Source organism: Limanda limanda, chromosome 11, assembly GCF_963576545.1.
Source record: "Limanda limanda chromosome 11, fLimLim1.1, whole genome shotgun sequence".
Lineage (NCBI taxonomy): Eukaryota > Metazoa > Chordata > Actinopteri > Pleuronectiformes > Pleuronectidae > Limanda > Limanda limanda.
The window spans coordinates 27,527,791-27,555,586 of record NC_083646.1 but is presented as its reverse complement, the minus strand read 5'-3'; the positions used below and the strand labels follow the sequence as shown (position 1 = coordinate 27,555,586).

At 39.1% G+C, this 27,796-nt stretch overlaps 2 protein-coding genes across 2 annotated transcripts; both read right to left on the bottom strand.

The window, feature by feature from the left end:
* Positions 1-271: 271 nt before the first annotated feature.
* LOC133014612 (matrilin-2-like) lies at positions 272-12,319 on the bottom strand. Its single transcript, XM_061081876.1, has 13 exons — positions 12,176-12,319; positions 11,982-12,034; positions 10,896-11,026; positions 10,201-10,773; positions 9,978-10,094; positions 6,259-6,381; positions 5,800-5,922; positions 4,209-4,331; positions 3,514-3,636; positions 3,004-3,414; positions 2,743-2,895; positions 2,195-2,287; positions 272-327 (listed from the first exon to the last, which is right to left on the bottom strand). Exons 1-13 carry the CDS (start codon positions 12,317-12,319, stop codon positions 272-274), a joined length of 2,223 nt encoding a protein of 740 aa, XP_060937859.1.
* Positions 12,320-14,797: 2,478 nt separating this feature from the next.
* On the bottom strand, positions 14,798-26,821 carry LOC133014712 (lysosomal-associated transmembrane protein 4B-like). The gene is made up of 7 exons (XM_061081974.1): positions 26,726-26,821; positions 25,576-25,687; positions 23,259-23,332; positions 22,788-22,910; positions 22,480-22,578; positions 20,035-20,130; positions 14,798-14,878 (listed from the first exon to the last, which is right to left on the bottom strand). Exons 1-7 carry the CDS (start codon positions 26,819-26,821, stop codon positions 14,798-14,800), a joined length of 681 nt encoding a protein of 226 aa, XP_060937957.1.
* Positions 26,822-27,796: the final 975 nt, after the last annotated feature.

The window sequence follows — 27,796 nt, the reverse complement described above, 5'->3', positions numbered from 1 at the left end:
TGTACTTTCTTTGACAATAAGTCCCCAATAGACATCCTCACAAAACCTAATAAAAACATGATGAGTGTTTATTTGTCACTTTTCTGTTTCAGAGAGTTAATAATTGACTTGGCATGATACAATTAAGACCATTACAGACAAAAATACATAGAATACATTGTGTTGCATTCAAGAGTGTTTATATAGCTTCCTCAGAAAGCATTGGATTTGTGTAACTTGCTGAGCAGGATTCAAGGGATCCTGTAGATGCTGATGGATGAGTCTCAGCCTTTTATATGTGCACAACTTGATTCTCGAGTTTCTCCAGCTTCTTGGACATGGTCTCAAGTAGGCAGGTTAAGGAAAGACACAGATCCAAATAAAGACACAACATACGTACATACGTTTCTAAGAATTTATGTTAAAGCCATCATAGAAGAAAAAACAAGGATTCAGTTGGTGTTGCCAAAGGTGATTCTTCTATTTTATATTATCATTATATATATATATATATATATATATATATATATATAGTCACTTCTTATAATTTTTAACATTATTCATCTTAATAATATAGTAATATGTTCTACCTGTGTTCTGGTGTATATATGACTTCCTTTATATTTGAACATTTCAGAGACAAATAGACTCCTCTACATCTATCTGATAGTTTAGCTACTTTTCAGATTAACATTGTTTGTACAATCTTTGTTATGTTACAATACTAGTTCCAAACAGCGTCTACTTTGGGCCCAAATGTTTCAGATAACCTGTATCAGAGACTAATTATTTTTGATTTATTGAATTTTATATATTTTCATTGAATTTAAATTTCTCAAATAGTTTAATCCAAATAACTGTAAAACTATCAAAAACATTTTACTCAACATTTTACAACTTGACTAAACTAGCTATCTGTATGCAAAGTAAGACGCTTGAGCTTGATATACTGTATAGTGTAAAAGATATATCAGTCTCAGGTGCCATTTAATGTTAAACCTGTACCTATGTTGTTGTCAATACTTTTGTACTTAAACTTAAGTATGATAACAAATCCACAACTTGTATTTGCATTGGTGCCCATTGGCTGTTGTTACTATACTGTAGGTGTAGTGATTAGTCAGAACCAACCCATCAGCATTTATGAGGGAGCTTAGTATATAGCTTCATACATGTTATTTTATTATCCCTTCACCTATATAAAGTCTATAATTAGTGTTGACGTTCACTGTCTGACCAGACCATTCACAAATATTTGTTTAATAAATACTATATACATTTTCATGTGTTAATCGTATACCAGTAAATTATGATTTGGACTTCCTTACACAAAAAACAAGCTTTATAATTTGTTACCCTCTTCAATAATTGAATGTTAAGAGTAATTTGTTTGTCACAGACATTAACATGTGGATAAAACAAAATGTGGATAAAAAACACAATCCTTTTTTTCCTGGTCCCTCGGATATATGTGTCAGAGTTAAAGGAATAGTTCACCCAAAAGTGATAATTGACTCATTTTTTACTCACATCTATGCCAATGGAGGATTGGGTGAAGTGTTTCAGTCCACAAAACATTTCTGGAGTTTCAGGGGTAAACAGAGTAGCAGCCAAATCCAATACAACTGAAGATAATAGTGAGCTATCTTCAGTCGTGAAAAAAAATGACAGAAAAAACATACAACATGCCTCCATACTGCTCCTGTGGTGTCATCCAAGTGTCCACAAACCCACTAATGCTCACTAATATCTTCAGGTGTATTAGATTTGGCTGCTACCTGGCTACTATGCTGTTTATCCCTGAAACTCCAGAAGTGTTTTGTGGACCCCAACACTTAACCCACTCCTCGTTTGGCATAGGAGTGAGTAGATAATGAGTGAATTTTAAGGTGAACTATTCCTTTAAAGCGGTTTAAAGCTGTTTTCTTCTAAATTCATCAGACAACAGACGTAATTGCACAGTGTTTGTCTGTTAATACTATAGATCATGATTCCATTCTGTATTAGTGACACATGAGTCTTTTTTGCACTACTGGAGTTGTAGTGTTTGTTAAACAGCCAACAGTGGTAATGTGTCTCCTGTGTTCCTTGTGTCTCTCTTTTTAAAGGCAGATACACAAACTTTATTTAGAATGCTCCTCTAATTAGAAAATACTTCAGAAACTTACCATAAAACCTATGCTGAATGTTTGTATAATTATGGAGAAAAGGATATTATTCTGGACCAGGTTCTTCAGCTTCTCAGTGACCTGGTTTTGAAACATGATCACGTTCTCACACTGGCACATGTTTTCATCAGCTGGTTTGTCTGTGGGGGAAAAATAAACAAGATGAAAAATCTTCTTGTTCTTGAGTCAGTTTCTCTTGTCTCACCTTCAACTCTCTTACCCTTTTCCTTCCACAATGCAGTGAAGCTGGGAGAGATACAGTAAGTGCATTGTGCTATATGAACACACAGCAGGTGGCAGTGATGCACCAATATTCACTCAACGTAAAGCTCAAGAATACTGAGCAGTGATGTTGGCAAACATTTTGGAGACTGTTGTGTTAAAATAGCTGGTTTTTGGTTGATAGAGCACTGTGATTTTTTGGGGTTATTTTTGCTTACTCAAGTCGAGGGTTAAGGAGCTATTATCTTGCACCTTGCACCTTGATGCACGACCCAAATGGTGATTTGTGAATATATGCAAACATATACATTTTTAATCGATTGACTCATAGTTTGACAGAGTAGTTCAGTACTTCAGCTGTGTGCGTGTGTACCTTTACATATCCTGGATTTTAGCTTCTTTTTAATTTCTCCCATCTTTTCAAAATCCTCTGCATAGTAAAGATGCTTTTCATCAGGCTCGGAGGCTATTTCTCGCAACTCTTGCTCAATGGCTTTTCCAACACCCAAGGCATACATGGTGATCCCTGGAAGTAAAAGAAAGCATGATGAGCAGCAAATGGCCATAGGAGCAAAGTTAATTTAATTCAAATTTGTAACACCACAAATTGTCAAATTTCCAATGTAAAACTAACCAGAGTTCTTTGCTTTAGTCGCCCATTCAGAGACATCATCCTGTGATCTCCCATCCGTGAACACAACAGTGACACGTGGAGTGTTTGGCCTAGCACCCTCTTTGACTGAAAAGCTGAAGTCAAACATGTGACGTAAGGCTGAGCCCGTCATAGAACCTCTCCCCATGTACTGCATCCGGGCCACAGCCTGTTTGACGTCCTGCGCTGTGGTGTACTGGCCAAGGGTGAACTGGGTGCGGACTTTGGTGGAATACTGAAGAAGGCCGACATGTGTGCCTGTCTTGGAAATGTCCAGTGAGTCCACAATACTGTTTACAAAGTGTTTGACCAGCTCGAAGTTGGCAGGGCCCAGACTCTTGGAGCCATCGATCACGAAAACCAGATCCATGACTCCATCACCACACTCTGCCTCTGTCAGACACACGGATATAAAAAAATATGGTTCATTTATCAGTACATAAGTGAACATTTGAAGATGATGGTCTGAATTAAAGGAGTTTAAGATCATACTTATGCAGCTCTTCCCATCCTCAGCCAAGATATATCCTTCAAAACATCTGCAGACGTAAGAGTCAGTGGTGCTGACACACTGATGTTCACAGCCATGGTCCACAGTCTGACATAGATCCAGACCTATTAGTTTAATTTAACAGAGACAAAGACATTTCTAAAAGAAATTAAGGGTGTTGTTATCATTAAAATGAATTAAAACTATAACAAAAATATATTCTTTTGCTGTTTGTTGTTTGCTATTTTACGTCATCCTTCATGTTATCAACATTATCAACTTGAAGACATTCATCATGGTGAACACAGAATATCCATTCATCTAGGAAAAGGGCAAAGTTTGTCTTTTTAGTGAGTGCATGGGATAACACCGACCTCTCGACTGAATAATAAAATCATTCAAAATGATGTAACATATAAATAGTGCAGCAGGGTGGAGAAACATTCAGAGCAACGTTTGAAAACATGCAGATGGAAGTTTAACTTCTGAAATATGTTTCTGTCTTTTTTGCACGATTAAATGTATAATCAAGCCAGTCAGTCTTTTTCTATGTATTGTATATGTATATGTATATGTATACATATATGTGTGGATAACTTGTATTTATATGTATACTTATTAGTAGAATCAAATTGTAATATTGCAAATAAATATGCTGACATGAAATATCTTTTATGTTCAGTTTACTTGGACTCACTCTGACATGTTTTGCCATCAGGTCGCAGTATGTATCCTTCTCTGCATTTACACACACATGAATCTTCAGTGTTCATGAAGTCGTGTTCACAGCCATGTTTCCCATCAGCACAGTGATCAGTCTCTGCAGGGAGTATAGTCAGATGAGGAGTAATTACTGAGAAAATTAAAAACATTTCTCAACTGCTTCCCAGTGTGACCCATACAAAGGATTTATCACCAGTGGTGCTTGAATGTATCATGTCATCTGAACAGCATCAGTCAAAAACACATTAGTAGGCGGCTGTGGCTGAAGGGGTAGAATGTGTAGCATGTTCCTCCTATAACCAGAAGGTAGGCGGTCCGATCCCCCTCTTCCCCATCTGCATGCCGAAGTGTCCTTGGGCAAGATACCCCGGATTTCCCCACATTAAAAAAGTGCTGCCAATCAATGCACTGTATTCATTTGTGTGGGAATAAACTGTACTGTAAAGCACTTTGAGAGCTCATCAAGACTAGAAAAGTGCTATATAAATACAGACAGACCATTTTAAAAACAACTACAGAAAAAGTATTTTATATTTTGTGAGTATATTGTGGATGGGTCTTCATCTGTCCAGACAAAACTCTGGTCCATAGTGAGATATCTCAAAAAGCAAGTGATCTCCACCACCACATTATCATCATCAGCAAATTTGTAGCCTCCATTAGATTCTACAACTGGAACAGATTGTGCAACATTTATGAGTACATTCATTATCCATAGAGGATGAACCCTGGTGAAGGTGCTGATCACTCCCAGAAGTTATTCCACACTTATAACGTTTAACAAAAGATCTTCCTTCTGTGATGTGTAAAAACACATTTCAACCCCTCATGGCTGGTGACAAATGTTGACAAATGTTATTTATGATGCCAGTCGAAGCAAAATTACATTTATAAAAAAAAAAATTCTCCTCAGCAGCATCAACTTGGTGGTTGTAGGTTTCATTCCAATGTGTCAGAGACTGTGGCTCAGGAGGCAGGTCGTCCACTCACCAGGTCTGTGGTTTGATCAAGTCTGCCTCATGAAAGGTCATTGGTCAAGATATTGGTCATATATATATGACGGTTATGCCGACAGTGTGTAAATACTAAATATTGTAGTACAGAATATAATAGTGCTGTGAATGAGTGAATGTGGCTTGTACTGTAAAGCATTTACAGTCAATAAGACTGCAGCACTATACAAAAACAGCCCATTCATCATAAAAGAAAGATTTAACCCCAGATAAATATATAATGATCAGGCTGGTATCTGATCATGACCAACTTTCACATTTAAGCCAAAAGAGTGACTAGCTTATTATCAAATTTTGATAATTATTAGCATTTTGCAAATAATAGTTTTAAATGCTTTTTGTCATGTTGAACATTTGGACTCAACCCCAAATTAAAATTGTTCTTCTACTAACGCAACATAGGATCAAGGAAATCTACATCAGATATTAATTTTGAGCATATATAAATCAATAAGACATCATTTTGGTAGAGCTGCTGTCTTACACTGAGATTCTGATGCAAATCTGTCTCTCATTACAGCAAAACAAGGAGAGAAGCATTTGGATTCTTACTCTTGCATGTTTTCCCATCAGGCCTGAGTGTGTAGCCTTGTCTGCATTTGCACACACATGAGTCGTCTTTGTTTTCAAACTCCTGTTCACAGCCATGAGAACCATCAGCACAGTGATCAATCTCTGGGGGACAATGGACAACACAAACAAAATTAGAGACGAGCAGAGAGATTGTTGCTTTGTTTACATGAATCAAGATCTAACTCGTGACAAATCATCAATATGCCCCCTCCACCTTCCCCATTGTACTATTTCTCTTCTTCCGAGACAAATTGTAGAAAACTTATACCAAAGTAGGATAACAGGACATCTACAATAGATACCAATCTGGACAGCTTTAAACATTAATAACTCATCTTTGTTTATACTGCTGTCTTGCTCTAAAAAGTATAAAGAAAATATTGAAGTAAATTTTTCAAATATAGCGTAAGTTGTGGGAAAAAAGCATCTGACACTTACTCTTGCAAGTTCTTCCGTCACGGTTGAGTGTGTAGCCTTTTCTGCATTTACACACACAGGAGTCGTTGGTATTAATAAACTCCTGCTCACAGCCATGGGTGCCGTCAGCACAGTGATCAATTTCTGAATGCCATTAGATATAAACAGAAAAGAGCCGAGAGATTGTAAGTTTCTCTGGTGACTCAAATAAGTCAGACTTCATTTGTAGTCTTAATTTGCCTGTGTGCAAAATAACTTGTGTCAACCTGCTCCTCGTTGGTCTGCTGATGCTGGATGTGGCTGTTTTGCCACATCAAACAGTTTGTCACTGTTTATTTGCTGTTTGTTTGTCACTTTTACCTGATTGCTGCAAGACAAAGTAATTTACTGCAGTCATTTACCCCCCCCCCCCTCATATCCATGCAGATGTAGGACTGACACACAGCCACAGCTCCCCTGGTCCCAGTGGTTTATTTCTAAAGGGAGACTCATCTCAATTGCTCTACTTCTAGTGCTGCTGCTGGATTTACTAGGATATCTTTTGATACAGCCACCGAACCCAGTATTCCTCGATCCCTAAATAGCAATATCTTTATGACCTTTTTTAATGATAAAATTCTAACTATTAGAAATAAAATCAACCATCTCCTGCCCTCAATTGGCACTAATACCCTCCCAACAACAGAGATCTCAGAAACGGCTGAGAATCCTTCCCATTACTTAGACAGCTTTTCTCTGATCACCCGTGATCAGTTTACCAAAATAATCTCAGGTTCTAAACCAACAACCTGTATCTTAGATCCGATTCCAACTAAATTACGTAAAGAAATTCTGCCCCTAATAGATGGTTCGCTTCTTAACACAATCAATCTGTCATTATCATCAGGTTATGTACCACAGTCTTTTAAAATAGCTGTAATCAAACCCCTACTCAAAAAACCAACCCTAGACCCAGAGGTTTTAGCAAATTACAGGCCAATATCTAATCTCCCCTTCCTGTATAAAATCTTAGAAAAAGTTGTAGCCAATCAGCTGTGTGAGTTTCTCCAGGAAAATAATATATATGAAGACTTTCAGTCTGGGTTTAGAACCAATCACAGCACAGAGACAGCCCTGGCAAAAGTCACTAATGACCTTCTAATAGCTTCAGATCAGGGACTTGTGTCTGTCCTTGTTCTGTTAGATGTCAGTGCAGCATTCGACACAATTGACCATCAAATTTTATTACAGAGACTAAAACAGTTAATTAACATTAAAGGAACGGCCCTAAACTGGTTTAAATCTTATTTTTCTGATCGCTCCCAATTCGTACAAATTAATGATGAGTCATCTGTGCGCACCAAAGTTAACCATGATGTTCCACAGGGGTCTGTGCTCGGCCCAATTTTATTCTCATTATATATGCTTCCACTTGGAAACATTATCAGGACACACTCGGTAAATTTTCACTGTTATGCGGATGACACCCAGTTATATTTATCAATAAAACCTGATCAAAGTAATCAATTAACTAAACTTCGAGCATGTCTCAAGGACATAAAAACCTGGATGACCCACAATTTTCTCTTATTAAACTCAGATAAAACTGAGGTTATAATACTCGGCCCTAAACACCTTAGAGAAACATTATCTAATGATATAGCTGCGCTAGATGACATTGCCCTTGCTTCCAATGAAACAGTCAGGAACTTGGGAGTGATCTTCGATCCTGAATTGTCCTTTAATAGTCACTTAAAACAAATTTCTAGGACCACCTTTTTCCACTTGCGTAATATCTCAAAAATCAGACATGTCCTTTCGCAAAAAGATGCAGAAAAACTAGTCCACGCCTTTGTTACATCGAGACTGGACGTCTGTAATTCACTATTATCAGGCTCCAGCAGTAAGTCGTTAAAGACTCTGCAGCTGGTCCAAAATGCCGCAGCACGTGTCCTGACGAGAACCAAGAAAAGAGAGCACATTTCTCCAGTATTAGCATCGCTACACTGGCTTCCTGTTAAATCAAGAATAGAATTTAAAATTCTCCTCCTCACCTTCAAGGCCCTAAATGATATGGCACCTTTTTACCTTAAAGAGATGTTAATACCATATCAACCTACTAGAGCACTCCTATCCCAGAATTCAGGTTTACTTGTCGTCCCTAAAGTCTCTAAAAGTAGAGTAGGAGCCAGAGCTTTTAGCCATCAAGCTCTTTCAGTTAGGGAAGCAGACACGCTCTGTTCGTTTAAAAGTAGACTCAAAACCTTCCTTTTTGATAAAGCTTATAGTTAGAGCTAATTAGTGCGGCAGAAAGTAACTCGCCCTATGTTCCAAAATTGATTAAAAGGCAAAAACCCCTGATGATGCTAAGACGCACAGGGAATTTATGACACAAGACACATGGAGCTTCTCTTTCCTACTTCTCCTGCTTCTCCTTCCTTTTCTCCATCCCTAACACATCAAGGTAATTCTTATCTCATCAGTACATGTTACTAACTTGACCCCTTTCCCGGAGTTTCTGTGCCTTAGCGCCCGCGGATGCAGGGCCACAGCTGTGGCCGCACCATGGATATGATTGTGGATCGCGCGTCAGAGGTCGCAATGGTGGATCCAGTTCGGTGGATTCTGTATCGTGCCTTTGTCGCGCTGGCATCGGCTGATGGTGTACCGCGACCGAGGCGGCAGCTGATAATGGATTCTAACTGGCGGCAGTGGACAATAACTGTGGACTATAGTGGATCCCATCCTGATGCTGGAACGTGATCTTGCTGGCTGCTGACCAGAGACTATGCTTGCAGCAGAACTGCTTCACATATACTATTGAAAAATGTTTAACCTCATCGATGCTGCTAAAAACTTTAATCCTGATGATGTTTTCTTACACTTGACATCTATTGCACTTCTGTCCGTACTGGGAGAGGGATCCCTCACATGTGGCTCTCTCTGAGGTTTCTACATATTTTTACCTGTTAAAAAGGTTTTTAGTAGTTTTTCCTTACTCTTGTTGAGGGTTAAGGACAGAGGATGTCACACCATGTTAAAGCCCTATGAGACGAATTGTGATTTGTGAATGTGGGCTATACAAATAAAACTTGATGATTGATTGATTGATTGATACAGCTTTTGCAAAATTAAGGACTTGGAGATAGACACATACTGTGTATAGTCAAACCACCATACAAGAACAAAACAGATAAAAGACCACTATAAATCATCCTTCAACTCAAAATCAATGTTCACTCTGGTAAAGGTGCAGAGTTGGAACCCAAGACAGGAAAGATCGAAACTACGTTCTTGTTTTGATATGGAGATACTATGACACCCTGGAAACACCTCCACGTTTCACCAGCCACCCATAGATATCAGTGAAATGGCTTATTTTGAAATTTTGAAATCTCTATCTCACAATGTAAAAGAAAGTGATAAAAAAAATCCTTAAACCGTGCCCTGATCCAGATCTACACTCTTTGTGGAAATCGTTTTTTTTTTTATCTTGCTTACAAAGAAACAAAGAAACATACAAAACACACAAAAACAGACAGGGGTGAAAACAAACCCTCCTTGGTCACGCTCTAATGGAGACTTTCAATTTCTCTTACCTTAAATGAACCATTTCAAAGTAGAGTTACAAAAGGGCTTGTAATATTGGAAATTCCATTAATCATCCCTTCATTATATTGTCTAGGAAAGGGAAGCTGCTTTGTTAACGTTAGTGAGTCAAAAAAAAGAGTCCCCTTTAAATTAAAAAACAGTTCCTTCACCTGTACATGTCTTTCCATCAGGGTTTAGGATGAACCCTTCCCTGCACTGGCACCGGTACGAAGCAGGGCTGCTCACACAGATATGTTGGCACTGGTTGTCCACAACCTCACACATCTCTGAAACTAATGCATGCAGGGATATACGTGACACATAGACTCAAACTCATGGATATGCACATGCTTGTATAAATGATTGAAAAGAGAAGTAGATGGGATTCCTCACCTCCACACAGTTTGGACTGGAACACGGAGATAAGGGTTTCTATCTGGCTGAAGTTGGCCACCAGGTGAACATGCTCAGAGTGAGGCTCGCTCCCTATGGCCTTCAGGGTGTTCATATCCACTCTGCCCACTCCAATAGCAAAGATCTGGATGCCAACATGCCTCGCCTGAGCTGCAGGCTCCTCTACCGTGTCCTGTGGCCTCCCATCAGTCACAATCATAGCAATTCGTGGGATGTGCAGGTTTGCCGGCCGTGCTCCCTCTTTCTCCGTGAAGGCAGTCTCCATGGTGTACTGGATGGCCAGACCGGTCATGGTCCCTGTGGCAAGGTGCTCCATGTTCCTCACTGCCTGCTCCACCTCGGCCTTATTGGTGTAGTTGTTGAGGGAGAACTCAGGCTGGACCACGCTGCCATACTGGAGCAGACCAACCCGTGTCGCATCAGGGCCAATTGTGAGGAACTGAATCACGTTGATGATGAAGGTTTTGACCTTCTCATAGTCGTTGGGACGGATGCTTCTGGAGCTGTCAATGACAAAGACAAAGTCCAGTGGGATGGCCTTGCAAGGGTTCTCTGTGATGAAAGACATGAAGGTAAGCAACTTCAAGACGTAATCTAAACCAGATTTAAAGACCTATTTGACTTTTTTACAGAAATAGAGGATGAAACAAACATAGATTTGACTAATGACTCACGTGCTGCTTTGGTTTGGACATCAGTCTCATTCTTTCTGGACATGATTGGTCTGGGACGACGCCTTTCAACCCTAACTGCGTTACAGCAAATCAGGCAGACAAGGCCGAGGGCCAGGATAATACTAACATTTCTAATGTAAAATAAACAGATGTGTTCTAACCTTGGTCTTGGATACTTTCTATTCAAGTTCAACTTCATGACTTAAAGAAACAATGTCTTTTAAAGGTAATTTTCTTTCCAGTTTGAACTAAAGACTCACTTAGATAAAAATGTAACATGCTTTACTGAAAGCCTCATAGTGAAGCTCATTTAATTACTGCAGCCTGTGGATGATATTAGAGTTATGCTCTATGAAATGGGAATTAATAAAATACTTACTGCTTCGTACTGGTACAGAGATAAAGATGAACAAGTGAATAAAATAAAACATTTTAATGAAAAGTGAAATAAACTGTTTTGTAATCATTTGTTTCCTTTTCCTTTAAAATAGTCAGTTGTCCTGCCCTCATAGGAACAGTATCTTCCTATGTTCATACATTATAGTGCCAGCATGAATCAATACATTTTTTCATTGGAACCTGATTAATACAACTTAATTACACTGTAAATCATGTCCTGTATAATATAGTGTTTGTTTTCCTATTGTCCAATTTATCACCAATTTTATTGATAGCTGTTGTTTTTGAGATTCTGCTTATCAACACAAAAATAATCATACAGGGCTGAAAACATTATCCCTTTGGTGTAGGAAACAAATGTAGTGTCCCTGTGTGAGTAAATTGAATAGTGAATTGCTACGTTAATGATTAATGATTAATACGTTAATAGGAGAACTTTCACCTCTTGCATATTTGACCTGCTCAGCTTCAGATTTCACATTTGAGTGTATATAGTTGTGTTACATACAGCTTGGTACAAGACTCGGAAAGAAAAGGAAAAAAGGCTCATGTCAGATCAGATATTAGAAATATTAGAAAAAAAGATCAAAAAAGATCAATTTCTTTCTTAAAATGTGTGAGCTACAGGATGTTTTGCTGCACAGGTGGTGTAAAGTGATTTTCAAGAATCTGAAAAGGACTACAGACTGTTTCCCTATCCAGTCCCCAAGTGAGCCATTAATATCCAGACTGCTTGCTGTCTGAAACATGTATGTGATTAGTGCAGAAATAGCAAATAGAACCACATTCAAAAACACAACGACGTGGCATTAATCAATGGGAGGAGTCTAGGTTCTGAGGCAACCTGTAGGTGATGAGAATGAGATTAAGAGGTTCCGAACATCTCCATCAGCTTCGTCCAGGATGATGACACTGACCAAGGGGTCAATCTGTTTGCAGCTCTGGTTGACGACCAGTCCCTCGCTGATACGTATATGGTAGCTGCTGACCTGAGGCCTGCAGGGGGTCACGTATCCATGTTGCATCCCACACGGAGCTTTTCACCTCTGACCTCACATCTGTTTGGTGTCTGTCTGCCACAGGTCTGACACTGTTTTCTTCATTTAGAGCCGTCAACGTGTAGTGCCCCACACATGCTGCAATCCTGCAGTATCCTTACTTCCCTCAACTCTGTCCGACCCTGACATTCATTTTATATGTTTAGTAATTTGAAATAAAATACTTTCCCAAACATTAATTCTATAATAAAGAATCAGTATGAGTTACAACTGGTACATCAAGGCCAAGGGAAGCACAGAAACATGAAGTTTTGTAGATTTTCTTTCGAAATAAAAGTTCTGTGTGTGTGTGTGTGGGTGTGAGAGAGAGAGAAACTGAAATAAAATTTAAAGCGATTACTCTCACATTTCATTCTGAATGAAAGCCAAAGTAGTGTGCTTACTACAAAATATAAAAACAGCATGTACCTCACTGTGTTCTATGGGACCTGATCTCTGTTTTGCATATTCCCTTTTTGATGGCTTCTCATGAGGCACGTGACGTAAAGCACAGTTGTTTCCTAACCTAGATCTTAAGTAAATACAGAACAGGTGACATTTTCTGATTCCTCTTCTGAGCATTAACTTTTTAGGAAAAATATACAAATATGCATTCAAAGTCCTCAGTGTTCCAATAATACAACTGACTCATACTTTAAAAAAAAAATTGAAATCTACTTACTTTTTCCAATGAATAATAATTATTTCTCAAATTCCTGCAATCAGAGCCTTCCAAGAAATCCCAACACTGAGTCAATAGAAGAGCCGAGCTGAAAAAATCTGTCCAGTTGCTCCAAATTATAAACATGCTCTGTAAAACCTGCCTTTTAGTATCTGTGCATGCTCTGCTCTTTACTCCATCCTCTCTCTGCTTCTCTGTTACTCCCCCTCTGACGTTAACCACAGAGACGCCTCTACTTGAGCTCACACATTTGGTATAACAGTAACTCTTTGGATTTCATTCAGAAACTTTTACTAGCAGATATATTGTAGCTGGAACTAAACCCCAAAGTTTTACACCTTCAAAAACATTTCAAATGTGTAGATAAAGTGAGTATTTTTATATTAAGTCGAGACTTAAACAAACATTTCACATGTATGTAAGGTGGAATGTAAAACATTTCACACGCTTAAGCAGCAAGTTATGGAAATACACAGTAAGTACGATCATTACATACTCACCCATTGTGGTGGCTCCCACTCGCCACTCGTTGAACACATTTATACACCTCTTAGAAATAGTTTCCATGGGCAGGGAGGAGGACATAATGTGGGAGAAACCTTTTCCTTCTACATAATATGTGTCAGTTGTGTAAGGTGCAAGTTTAATAATTTGCTTTATGACATTGGCGTCACCACAAAGTTATTTTTGAGTGTCACCTTCAAAATAAAACACAAACCATAGTTGGTGAGAATTGCTTATAATAGACAAATACATGTCACATCTTTATTTTTCATCCAGCAGCAGTCTATAAGTTTGACTTGTGTGTCCTCACAGGACATTTTGCGTCCACGGTGCAGCTTGCCAATATCACTGCATCTGGTGGAACAGACTCACATGTTTACACAGACGCTCCAGTTGGCTTAATTGAAAAAACACAACCAGGGTCCATATTTACCGAGCTCCTGAGTATATGCAGAGAAGCCTGATCTGGAGTCATAGCAACAGGTTCCAGTGAGCAACTAATTCATAGTGACTTCAAAGAGCAAACTGATTCCAGATCAGTGCTATATCTGTGCTGTCAAAATCGATAAATAGCAGCTCTAGACATTTCAGTAGAAACACATAGTTTACATTTTAAAAGTTAGGACGTCAACCAGCACAACCCAACCCTTTTCTAACAGAAGACAGTTTTGTCAGCAGTTGAATACAACAGTAGGAGACGGTGATATGTTTGCTATACACTAGGTTGCTCTACGGTCCCATCAGATTACAGGTAGTTGCATTACTTAGGAAAACTTCCAGTCGAGAAGACACATGGCTCTGTTAAGTGCACCCATCAGAGAGAAAGTAATGAATGAAGGCAATTCCAGCCTGATCACAAGCAGAGGCAAGACAAAGAGGACACATATGATGACTCATGACACATTACTATCATCATTTTTGCATTAGTGCTTAAATTCTATATGAATTTCAAAATACTATGACAGACACACAGAGCATAAATACATCTAATGAAAATACATGGAATCTATCAAGCTTTCTAGTTCTATTTATATGTCACCTCACCCACATTATCTCTGGAATAACACAGAGACAGAAAAAATACAGGGAAGGGACGAGAGGTTATAGTAAGGTAGTGGTGTGTGCATAATGTGTGTGACATGATCTTGTACGTGCATGTGTGAGGTGTACTGCAATGTGTGCGTAGCTCCACTGTACAATGGAGAGGCAGTGTGGTGCATAATATTTTCTGGGATTTTATGAACGACAGGATGCGTTCAGCCGCATCCTGGGGAATGCTTTCATGCTGTAGCAGTGGGGTATGGTGGAGGAGCCTGCTTGGGAGGGACACTGACGCTGTCATCATACGGAGGTAACAGCACCTGAAGATGAAGAGGGAAGAAGAGGAAAAACAGCTTTTGGTCCGTATTCGTGGTTCTTTCACCAGACGAGAATAATTCAATATCAGTAAGATCAATTGCAGTGTTATGACAGTTCTGTCTCTGAGCTTGTTTTTGTCGTAATAATGTTATGAAACACCGGCTCTGGTGAAATTCCAAACATAGGAATTCAAGTGTAAAAAAATAGTTTTGGAGTAAAGGAAATATGTAATTCCTGAGTCCAGAGAAAAAAATAAAACCCTTATGAGTTCCTCAGGGGCGGGGCTAGGGGGGGCACTGGCCCCTGAAGTGCCCCTGTCCTGTCAGAAATCTTTTTGTAAACTAGTTCCCCTACTTACAATATTTTAAAAAATGTGAAATTCACTTTGTGCTTCAAAAAGGAACCATTTTCAAACCATATTCAAAGATGTGTGGCTTTTGCTCAACAGGAAACAAGGAATGACATAATATGTGCAACTTATTGAATCCGGAATTGTACATGGATGTTGAACATATAATTGGCCCTTCTCTGTAAATTGTTGTCCATCTATGGTCCCTGATTTAGAAAAATCCTAGATCCGCCAGTGATTTCCTGATAAACTGTAGTGTGCTGACAAATGACAAGAGCTGATGATCAATGGTCAAAGATGTACTTTGGGTCCTTAGCCAGACTCTCTGTGAATGTGCAGGCATAAACTGCCTCAAAACAAAGAGGGAATGTAGTACATAGAGACTGTGGATGATGAATAAGACACAGGACACTTAAATTTGTAAAAAACATAGCAGGTAACTTTTAAAACTGTACACAGATTGACAGATTCACTCATCATTTTCTATTATTTGTTCTTCAGACAGAAAGTAAAGAAGACGACTGCTGCTAAATTTGGCAAATAGCTTTCCATCTGCATCACAAATGAGTAACAGTTTCTGTTGGACACATGTTTCTACACAGTGTCCTGTTCTTTGATACATAGTCACAGTTGAGACCACAGTTGAGCTGTGAGCTGAGAGGAAACAAAGTTAAACTGCCAGGGCATATTTTGATGAATCTCTGATAACCTGTAACCTAGAAATGATGTTTCTGCACAGCAAATACATTTAGTAGGAAATGAAGATTATCATAAATTCAGTCAGGAAGACTTTCCTGACTGAAGGTCCCATCAACCAGCACCATAGATGACCAGCACCACCGTCTAGGCCTCTAGGGGGAGGAGTCCTATACTATGTTGCCACACCCCCTTTCAACCTTAATGTCATCAAGCGGGGTCTCGGCACTGAACAAAACCAATTGTTATCACATCGCTCTTTTTTTATAATGCATGGCATTCAAATTTTGATTATTCTACAGTTGAGGTCTCTCCTGATTGAAATTTGATAACTGGTTGTATTGTGTTCAGAGATAACATATTCTTTAATGAATGTGGCATCCTATTTTGTGACAGCAGTGGATTTCCAAGAAGATGGATGTTTAGGTATAATCAAAGCTCTTTGGTTACGGTTAGACCAAAATAATGGTCTGGTTTCATACAGACAAAGTTTGCAGTAACTTAATTTGTTAATTTACATGAAACCGAGTAATGTGAGTTCCAAAATATACAAAAATATAATCGTAAAATAATGCTGCAGTCACTACAAGCTGGTATTTTAATGTAAGATTAAATATTTTTTCAAATATTTGTAAAATATGTAAATTAATAAAATCCTCCCCATTGCAGAAAACATATTTTACCCCAAAACATATTTTACCCCAAAACATATTTCCGGTTGCATTTGTATAGAAGATGCAGTTTCGCAGTGATATTTCGCTGTATAGTTACTTTCCCAAAGATTCACCCCTCCGCACTTTCCCATTGTGATAACCCTGTTTCCATCTTTACAAAGCTTCAAGAAAAATTATACTAATTCTGTTCTGTGAGTTAAATCTATTATTAAAAATATATTTCTTCTTTGATACCAAAAATAATACCTGACTGTGTGAGTGACCTTTCTGTACAACATGTCCGGGAATTAGGCTCATATGGAATGAATTAGCATCAACCTAACCACTGTATAAGTGATATACTGCCATGCAAGCTGCTGTCCAAAAGCCACAAACATGCGTGTGATCTGTGGGGAGCCTTTATTGAAGGTGAGGCAAATGTTATGAAATGAAGGGGCAGTGTTTTTCTGGCCCTTTTCACTAATGATGTCAGGAAGTCAGAGAATGGCCTTCTGCTTCTCTCCTTACAGCTCAGGTGTTTTACACATTATGAGCCTATGTGGACATTTCTGTTACTTTCAACATCACATGAAGCCGCACAGAGTATAAAGCTGTCGAGTATAGTAGATTGCTTCAAATGGTGTGGAATGTTACACGCTGAGGAGTCTTAAGCTGCCGGCTGAAGAGAACAGAATTCTCAAAATACCTGTGAAACCCACCAGGTCAGGTGTCAGTTTTAATGGAGCAGGCAGCTCACAGCTCACCACTTAACTGTTCCATATTTCCAGATAGTCATAACATGTCATTAATGTTTTTACAGCCTCGTTTTTCTTCTCCTTTCTGGCAAAGTAGTGGTTATTATACATGTGTGGGCACAGGCTAGTCACAATCTGAGGGCCAGATCCAGACAACAGGACACCGATAGGAGATCCCAGTACAGGGAGACAGACCTCACTGTATTACTATTGTACTTTAGCTACCATCATAATGGCTTTGCCAGCATGGAGTCTCATCTCTTCTTCCAAGTCTCTTCATTCATCCGTCCTACTTTGACCCATATAAAACCCCCTACTACGACATCTCAGTGTTCAACTTCCTTCCCCCCTTTCACGTGATGACTTTACAGCTGCTAGACTGGCTTGAGCACAGCAAACCTGCACAGATGATAAAAACGTAACTTCTGGATCGAACGAGGAAATCATTTCCCCACAGGAGTAGTTTAGCTGCCTTTAGACATGAAAGAAGCTGCAGGGGCCAGGACTATGAAGCAAAGTCAACATCCCAAGTTATCGGGCTTAACTAAACCTAGCAAACGCATTCAGGATAAGCAGTCACAGAGCGCTGTTTATCAACTCAATAGGTGAACCCAGATTTTCCTAGTGTAGATATGAGCATGTGCACATAAAGAGCCAGTGTATACCACATGTGACCAATCGCTGACATAGGCAACCGACTGGCAGCAGAGCGGCATATTTCACAACAAGAAGTAAACTAATACATAGAAAAATACGAGAAGTACAGACACATTATTCAGACTAAAAATCACTGTTACAGCTGCTAAAAGCAGGAAGGACAGCAGGTAAAAAGTCACTGATTGTGTGACTATCAATGTTTTTATAGAAAAACTTTCCTATCATAAGAGAAAAAATAGATCTGACTCTGATTTCATTTGTATTTCTATTACATTCATGTGTAATTTTCATGTATTCTCATTGCTTATAAGACAGTTTTAGCCTTATTCTTTCAGGGGCAACCCTGGTGGTTTCAAGCTCACCTGGGAGCAATGAGAAATAAACTCCAGCAGCACCCACGGTGAACAGGTAACTCCCACAAACTTTTTGTTTGTTTGTTTATTGGCTGGTTGGTTCGTTAGTATGTTGGTTGGTTGGTTTGTTGGTTGATCAGATTGTTCGCAGGATTAGGCAAAAGCTTTTTTTCACTCTTTCTTTCACATTTCTCTTATTAAAAAATGTATCTATAAATGTGTGAAATTAGGTGCAGCTCGAAATAATTTAAGGGAATTGCTGGGCCTTGGTGGAGGTACACGCTCTTCACTGTGCCATTCTGCATTCCATATGCTTTTAATTAACTTATTTATTAATAGTATTTATTTGCTTTTATGAAATGTCATTCTCATTAATTCTTTACTGTTCCTTGTATTATTCCCTATTATTTTTAATTACTGCTTAGTGATGTTTTCTTATCTATTATTTGTTTTCATCAGTGGGAATGCACCTTTGCATTGCCCTTGCCTATCCCATCTCTACTTTGTCTATCAGATCAATTTATAAACCCTGTTTTTAAAGAAGAAAAATAAAGGTTATTGATTGTATTAATTAGTTAATTAAACAGTTATTATAATCACCTTAATTAATGAATTAATAATAATAATTATTAGTAGTGTTGCTATTATTATCATTCTTGTTTTCTCGTTCAATCCTCTTCAATTCAATATTTCATTAATATCTGCCGACTCTTGCATCATTTGTTGTCATCATAAATAGTATAATATAGAGAGAGGTATTTGTCCAACTGTATACAGCACAAGAGGAATGCGCAGGTTTTTAGTGCGGAGGTGAGAGCACCCAGACAATTCATTTACTTTACGTTTGATTGTTTCTGTTCAGCTGCCCAAAGGGCTCGTGTTGGTTGGAAGGAATACCTTTTTTCTGTATAATATTCCTTAAAAAATCCTGCCTCCCAATGCTGATATATCTGAACCATTGATATAGGTTGATAAAATGACTAAATTATTGATGGGGCTCTAGTTCATTATTAGGAGGGTACTTTTTTTAGTCTGAAGTCATGAAAGTAATATGAGACTTCGGCCCAATCCCATTTTACCCCTTCTCCCTACCCCTTGTTTTCGAGGGTTATCTTGCCCCTTGAAACGCAGTCACACGGAGAAGTGGTTGAAATCTTCCCCTACCAATTGGGACGGGGATGTCATTGTAATAACAGTGTTGAGTTCTTAAATAAACCAATGCTATTGTTTGCAGTTACTAAAGTCAAAGACAAACCTATAATATCCTAATAACATGTAAACAGATTCAGGTGAATCAATGACATTTGAAATGTAAAAGCTTGCATGCTCTGCATTATTTCATTTGTGAATCAAGAGGTCACAGGCTGCTTTCAGTGGTCTCTACAAACCCTGCCAGAATGCTTTGTTATTCGAGGAGCAGTTAAGTAAAGAAAATGACCACAATACATTGAAATGATATTAAACTAAGGTATTACAATCATTCTAGTAATTTTTCAATCCCTAGGTTTGAAGTGAGGGTGTAAAAGATCTCAGTTTGGAGAGGTATAGAGGTATAGAGCCCTCACACTTGGCCCTACCCAACAGGTATTGGGACAGCCTACCCCTACACGTGAACACGCAATACCAAGGGGTAGGGCCAAGGGGTGAAATGGGATTGGGTCGAATGTACAGTGAAGATCATCGGAGGTGACTTACTGTGGTGTCATTGGTTGTAACGTAGAGCAGGATTTCAGAAGAACCTCGGCCGTTTACATATCTGTAGCAGTTCCACACACATGCTATGAGGTAAGCCTGATACCGGGCAGAGAGAGAAAAATACAGATGAGAAGTTTGAAATGCATAACATGAAAATTCAATATAACCTATTAAATGTTAAATGGTCTGTATTTATATTGCACTGTTCTAGTCTTGATGACCCCTCAAAGCGCTTTACAGTACATTTTTGTCATTCACCCATTCACACACAAATTCATACAGTGCATCCATGGGCAGCACTTTTTTTTAAGAGGGGCCAATCAGGGTTCAGTATCTTGCCCAAGGACACTTTGGCATTCAAACCGAGGAACTTCTGGTTGGAGGACGACTGCTCTACCCCCCAGCCACGGCCGTCCTATTAATGGTACCAAATTTGTTAACTAATGAATAAATACACTTTATCTTTATATTGTACATTTGTAGGACAGTTGACGTAGAGTTGTACTTTCAAGAAAACTATATTTTCAACATTTATATTGAATTACTGTACCAAGCTGCTTCTAATACTATCCGGTCAATTCATAGTATATATTTTGTTCCATGCCCTGTGAACGTTTGTACAAACTTAAATATTAAAGCTAAATAAATGGAGAAAAATAATCGCATATTCCTTTTATTTGTAAGTATATAATTCAAAATGTAATAAGAAATGGGCCTTTTCATGAAGTCATTTCATATAAGCTGAAAATTGGAAATGCTTTATATTTTGATAAAATATAATAGATATGTGAAATTAATTTACCTATTTATGGATATATGATTTCAGTCATATTGTACAGGCTTGTTTCATAGTGGTATCTCAAAACTACCAAAATCTTTTTCAGAGAAACTCTCACTAAAAAACTAAAATTAAATTATACTTAATTCTTGCTTGTTGTTTCATCTACCTGAGACTGAGATAATCACTTTAAAGAAGCAAGGTTCCCCAGCCCTCAGCAGGCAGCTTGCTGCTGGATCTGTCCAGCCAAGCACAACACCATCTGCTCCATCCATCCACTAACAAGAACCAAAGCCACACTGAGCTTTCTAACTTCAGTAGTAACCCAATTAAAAAGCTCAGTCTCCTCAGGGATTTTTAGATATGCATTAGCAACAATAGATTGTGAGGTAAATTTACCTCCCAGTCCACTGAAAACAATACTTACAGTTTTTATGATATTGATTGAGCAAAACTAATCATTCCATAAGTCTGAAATCAGGGCAGACCCCACAACTGAACTAGATACAGAATCTGAGTTTAATACATGGTCTTTGCAAATTTGAACCCACTCATCAATGAGGATAAAAACATGTTATTATCCACTGCTGTTCCATCACCACCAAAAACAACACACAACAACATACAGAATCTGACAAAGATCATCTGTCTTTGTCAAACCCCTTTCAAATTAGTTAAACTAACCCGACTCATCCATCCCATAAACCCACAGCCATGCTAGCAGCATTCAGGCTCTATAAGCATAGAAATGCTCACATTGACAACACTAACAAGCTGATATTTAACAGGTATAGTGGTCACCACATTCCCAATCTTAGTTTAGCATGTGAGCATGCTAAGCTACACACAACTACACACAACAGTACTACTGATGTATATGCAGGTGTGTGATCACGTAGATCAACTGCTGATGGCGCTAGATAATAAGTCAGGGTATCATCATAGTCGTTAGGATTCATCCTCTGTGCATGAATGTATGCAACGCATGTCACAGTAGTCCATCCTACAGATATTTTAGTCAGGACCAGAGAAGACAGATTACATGACTGCTTCTTACAAAGGAAGCTGGAGTGTTCCCCATTGCCACACCAGGTACATTTTTCTCAAAGATGGTTTCTGTTCATTATATTTATTTAAATCTTATCTCACTGATGTATGTTTGAATGCTCATTTTTCCACTTGGTTTTAATTAGTTATTTGATGGTATAAAACAGGCTAAAAGATGATTGACAGCTGAGGCTCCAAATGCACAAGATGGTTGATTTCATATCAGGGGTATCTTAGCTTAATTTCTGGATCGTGGGAAGTAGTGGACACATGTTGTCCAGCTTCTTCTACGGTATATGTCTATGGTCAGGAACAGAGCTTTAGAGCGGACATTTGGATATGTCATAGTGGGAAATGCACAGGGCTAAAAGACAAAAGTAATAATGGCTGAATACCATTTAACTGGTTCAGTTTCAGAGCATGTTTTGTATGCATTCTGCCCCACTGTCTCACTGCGATGGCTAGACACAGAGCCATAACGTGGGATTAGTGCTATTCTTACTTTCAAATTCAACAGTATCTGCTGTGTGATACATGGCTCTTGCCAAAACCCTCTGATAAATCCTGCTCCGATAAATCCTGCTCAACATAAGGACAAAGTTTAGGTTAGAACACTTTACCTTGAAGCTGAGAATGCAGCTGATGAAGAGCAGCACAATGAGGGCCAGGCAGACATTACTGAGAGCAGCGATTTCCTCTTTGTAGGGGAAGTTATCAGGCTGCACACAAATAAGAAAAACAACACTCAATGAGCATCAGAGTTCATGTGAAGAGAACCACTCATCTGACAGCACAGGCAGCTGATACTGACGTGTGAAATGAAAAATTAGATGTTTGCAGAAACCTTTGTAAAGCACATGTGTTAATATCCTGCCGGCTGATGTCAAAGACTTCACTCTGTAAGAGGAAAACACCTGATGTTTCTCACCAGCTGCCGCAGGTAGTCTTGTATTGTGTTTGGATAAACCACAATGCTGACAGCAACCAGGGTGTTGAGAGCAAAATCAAATATTTGGTAGCAGAAAAATGGGACGATCCAAGAAGCTCGCAGCTGAAACAGAGATATTCATTTAGGATAGGCTGATATATTTATCTGGAGAGCAGAGAATCAAGCTGAGCTTTCAAACTGACACAGTGGACATAAATCATTCCTCAAACTGGGTCATGAGGAGATTATGTTGTGGTTCAAATAATGACACTGGAGATTTCTTATGTTTACAAAGACTCTAAAACAGATTTAGTGTAGGCAATATAATAGCTACATTAATAATTAATTTAAACAGTTTGAAAACCATGTAACCATGTTACAGAAGTAAACACTTGAAGGGTCTCTGATTTACACATAATTTCAGACTAACACATTCAGTGTATAAGTGTACGCATTGTTTAAGTAGTTTACCTTGTATGCACCATATGTTGCCATCCCACATATAAGAATCATCAGTAGAGAGATCGCTGAGGCGATGCACATGTCTGAAGCAGAGGGAAAAAATATAAATTATAAATATTTTTTATCATCTGGGTTTATTTCAGTCTGTGTTTAGTTACTTTGGTTGAGGTACATTCAATTCCAAATCAAATCTCTGACAATGTTTTATAAATTATGTCCTGCTGATCTGGGGGAAACAAATTGTGTGTTGAAGATAAATAATATGTTGCATCTGTCAGACGAACAAGGAATTTACTGATGGATGCGCTTCATGTCAGCCTAACCTCATATCAACTCCACATAACACAACTCACAGTTCAGTAACATAATGATAGAAGCAGGCAAAATCAAAAACCATGTGTCAGTACTGAGTAAAGACTGTGAATCTGATGGAAGATCAGTTATCTGACCCAGTAAAATGCATGAACTACATTTTCTATTGTAAACTGACGGTGGATATTTTGCAGTTCTGAGTCACAGTATGAATCATATTTGTACATTAAAGCATTTAGAAGTGTACAGAGAGGCAATGTACCACATCCTATAGGTCGTATCTAATTTAGCAGACAGAATCTCACCTTTGTAAAAATTAATCACTATTTATTTAAATTAGTGGAAAAGGCAAAAGTATCAAAAATCCAGTAAAACTGAGATCATTTTAACCAGAAGAGCTAGAATTGCTTTATTTCCTAACTACATTACTGTAAATTTGATGTGTATTTTGCTTTGACTCCATTGTCTCTTAGGTTTCTGACAACTGGTGACAAGGTGATTTGTCTCTTGATTGCAGGATCAACTGTATCTGGGCAGAGTCTTCATTAATCATTGCAATCATCAGTTAAATTATTGTGCGGTCGGTTGTTGCTTTACAGCAAGTCTCTGGACAGTCATTTGATATTGAGAGAGTAAATTATCACACACCAACTGTCAGCTCATCTAGTTGTTTGTCAGATCAGAGCAACATTACAGGGCCTGTAAAGCCTGCACCTCCAGGCTGAGCCCCTACCACTGCCACCACCTCTGCATCATCATAATATCTCAGGACAAACTCATAGACTATTGTGAAGTGCAATCCCCTGTTGATACTACGTATAGTGCCCATGTTCATGATATGATGCCTTTATCTTTCTTCCATTATTTGTTTATTAATTATCAATGTGGTCAGATGTATGCGCTGTCTGTATCGTTTTTTAGGTGCTGTACAACAATTAACCGTGTACAAACTCATGCAATGATAACAAAGCTTTCTAATTCTAAATCTGATTGTGATTAATGGATCATAGGGCACGGTAAACCTAATCCCCTGGAGCTGGGACATAACAGTCATTCCCAATCAGAGGTCACCAGCAGCCAACTCCAGTCAGTCTCCTCCAGTTTACACCTGGTCTGTTAAGAAGGCTCTTCATTAGGTTTGCGTGTCTGTGGCTTTGGCTGTTAGATCCAAAAAGAAAGGCTGCATGTCGTCTAGACAAATGTGTGAGGTCCCTCTAACAACAATACTACATCCCTCTATTAGTCGGTTGCCTGCCAACACGACTGAACCTTTAACCCCACAAGCAGAGATTACCGTAAGTCATCTGTCACGGTCATTTTAAGAGATTTGGTTTCAGGTAGAATAGAAAGGGGCTAGTGGGGTTTTCTTGCAGAGTGAAGACAAGCTGTTTACCAGACTGAATGTAATTAGGTGTAGCAAAAACTAGAGAATATATTAAAATAAGAGAAGCTTTATTGATCCCACACCAGGGATGTTCACTTGCTACAGCAGCAGATAGTGAGTATGAGGTAGATGCCATAAAATTACCAATAAACTAAAGAATCTAGTAAGAAAATGTGCATAGAATATGTACATAATATACACCTGTATACCCTGTATACAACCCTAACCCTAACCCTTTCACTGTATATTACAGAATAATTATTTTTGAAGAGACTTATTTGTCCATTACTATAAGGAGATATTGAAATAAACACACACACACACACATATATAAATTCAAAATCATATACAATATGATATGAATATAAAAATTGTATAATTTACAGAATTTCACAATAAGATGCATACATATGGAATATATAATGGGTTTTTGTGATACAGATGAGCAAGAGGACACTTTTGTAAAAAATAGTACGTAATGATGAGTCGATGTGATACGAAAAAACACATTACATTACATTACACAAATTATAATTCTGTTGGCACTTTCTCTGCTATTCTGTCCTCACTAAACTGTTGAACTACATATGTAACATTTGCTGTGAAGCAGCAGCCTTCTGGGCTACTTACTGGCATCATCCATGACATCCAGGTCATTAGCCAACTCAGCGCTGGTCAGGTGGTACTGCTCAGGATCGCTAAGGGCTGTGAGCAGGATGAGTAGAACCACAGCATTGATGAGCTTAGAAACAAGGGACATATGGTCAGATAAAGATAAGGCAACAGTATGGACGGACGGACGGACGGACGGACGGACGGACGGACGGACGGACGGACGGACGGACGGACGGACGGACAGACAGACAGACAGACAGACAGACAGACAGACAGACAGACAGACAGACAGACAGACAGACAGACAGACAGACAGACAGACAGGGGGAATAAGGACAGGAGATGGAGGAGGTGGAACAGGAGCTTGAAAAGGTGCAGATGCTGAATGTATTCTGACATGTTAAGCTTTCTAAACCTGTGACCTGGCACTCATGGATTCATCTCAATAAGCTGCCCGGTGGTCTGAAGAGGTCCCTCTCTATAAGCAACGACAGCCCTAAATACGATCAATTTAACCTTATCCCTAGATATAGTTTAGTTATCTTAAATTAGAAGTTCTGCGTCCAGGCACATTTTTGTTTTGGTCTGACTGCTGCAGCACACTAGCAGATGACTCATACATCCCCACTGATCAGGTGAATGCAATGGAAAATTCTTTGCAGTCAATTGGCAGCTTGACACAAAGGCTGCTACCTGAAGAGGCCCACTGCTAATTTATTCATAGGAAGCAGAGCGAGGATTCTTCCACTGGTTTGGATGAGTTAACCCTCTCATGTACACCCATTTAAAAGACCAACCCATTGATATACTCCACATTAAGATTTAACAGTGCAACAAAGAGGATACATAGATGTTGATGTTCTTATTGTGTGAAACAACATTATGAGTTGTTTTCCATCTGAAGTAATAATTTATCTCCATGTTTACTCACAGAAGCCTCAGTTACACTCAGGTCTACCTCATTGACTTTAAGTACAACAAACTGAGAACTTCTGCTAGGATATGGTCTTTAAAGGAAAAGAATGAACTCCTCTTGTGCAAATGAGAGTTGCTCAGGCTGGTACAGTTAAATCCATCATACGCACTGAGGTTTTTTCCCTGGTGGTAGTGTTGCTGGATCATGTCTACAGGAACAGTGCGGGACTAACGACCAGGCGGTGCTCACCATGTACCAGACTCCCAGGATGATGGTTCCTGTGCGGACATGGCAGCACAGGCAGCAGCTGGTGGAGTACCAGCGGTCCCACGGGGAGATCATCATCGTCGCGTCCGCTGTCTCACAACACTGCGCCGGGCATCAAGGGACAGAGAGCCCGCTCTCCAGGGAGCGTCCGGTGGGCGTCGAAGTTCGCCGAGGGATGACGAACGGGACCCGACTGCTTCCGAAGTGAGCGCCGCTCATCACCGAGACCGCGTCAAGTCAGCGTCAGGCAAACAGGAAATGTCCTTTTCAAAGTAAGACACTGATATTGAAAAATGTTCTCTTATTAAACTCAGATAAAACAGAGGTTATAATACTCGGCCCTAAACACCTTAGAGATACATTATCTAATGATATAGCTGCGCTAGATGACATTGCCCTTGCTTCCAATGACACAGTCAGGAACTTGGGAGTGATCTTCGATCCTGATTTGTCCTTTAATAGTCACTTAAAAGTCATTTCTAGGACCGCGTTTTTCCACTTGCGTAATATCTCAAAAATCAGACATGTCCTTTCGCAAAAAGATGCAGAAAAACTAGTCCACGCCTTTGTTACATCGAGACTGGACTACTGTAATTCACTATTATCAGGCTCCAGCAGCAAGTCGTTAAAGACTCTGCAGCTGGTCCAAAATGCCGCAGCACGTGTCCTGACGAGAACTAAGAAAAGAGAGCACATTTCTCCAGTATTAGCATCGCTACACTGGCTTCCTGTTAAATCTAGAATAGAATTTAAAATTCTCCTCCTCACCTTCAAGGCCCTTAATGATATGGCACCTCTTTACCTTAAAGAGATGTTAGTTCCATATCAACCTACTAGAGCACTCCGATCCCAGAACTCAGGTTTACTTGTTGTCCCTAAAGTCCCTAAAAGTAGAGTAGGAGCCAGAGCTTTTAGCCATCAAGCCCCACTCCTGTGGAATAATCTCTCGCTTTCAGTTAGGGAAGCAGACACGCTCTGTTCGTTTAAAAGTAGACTCAAAACCTTCCTTTTTGATAAAGCTTATAGTTAGAGCTAATTAGTGCGATGTTCCAA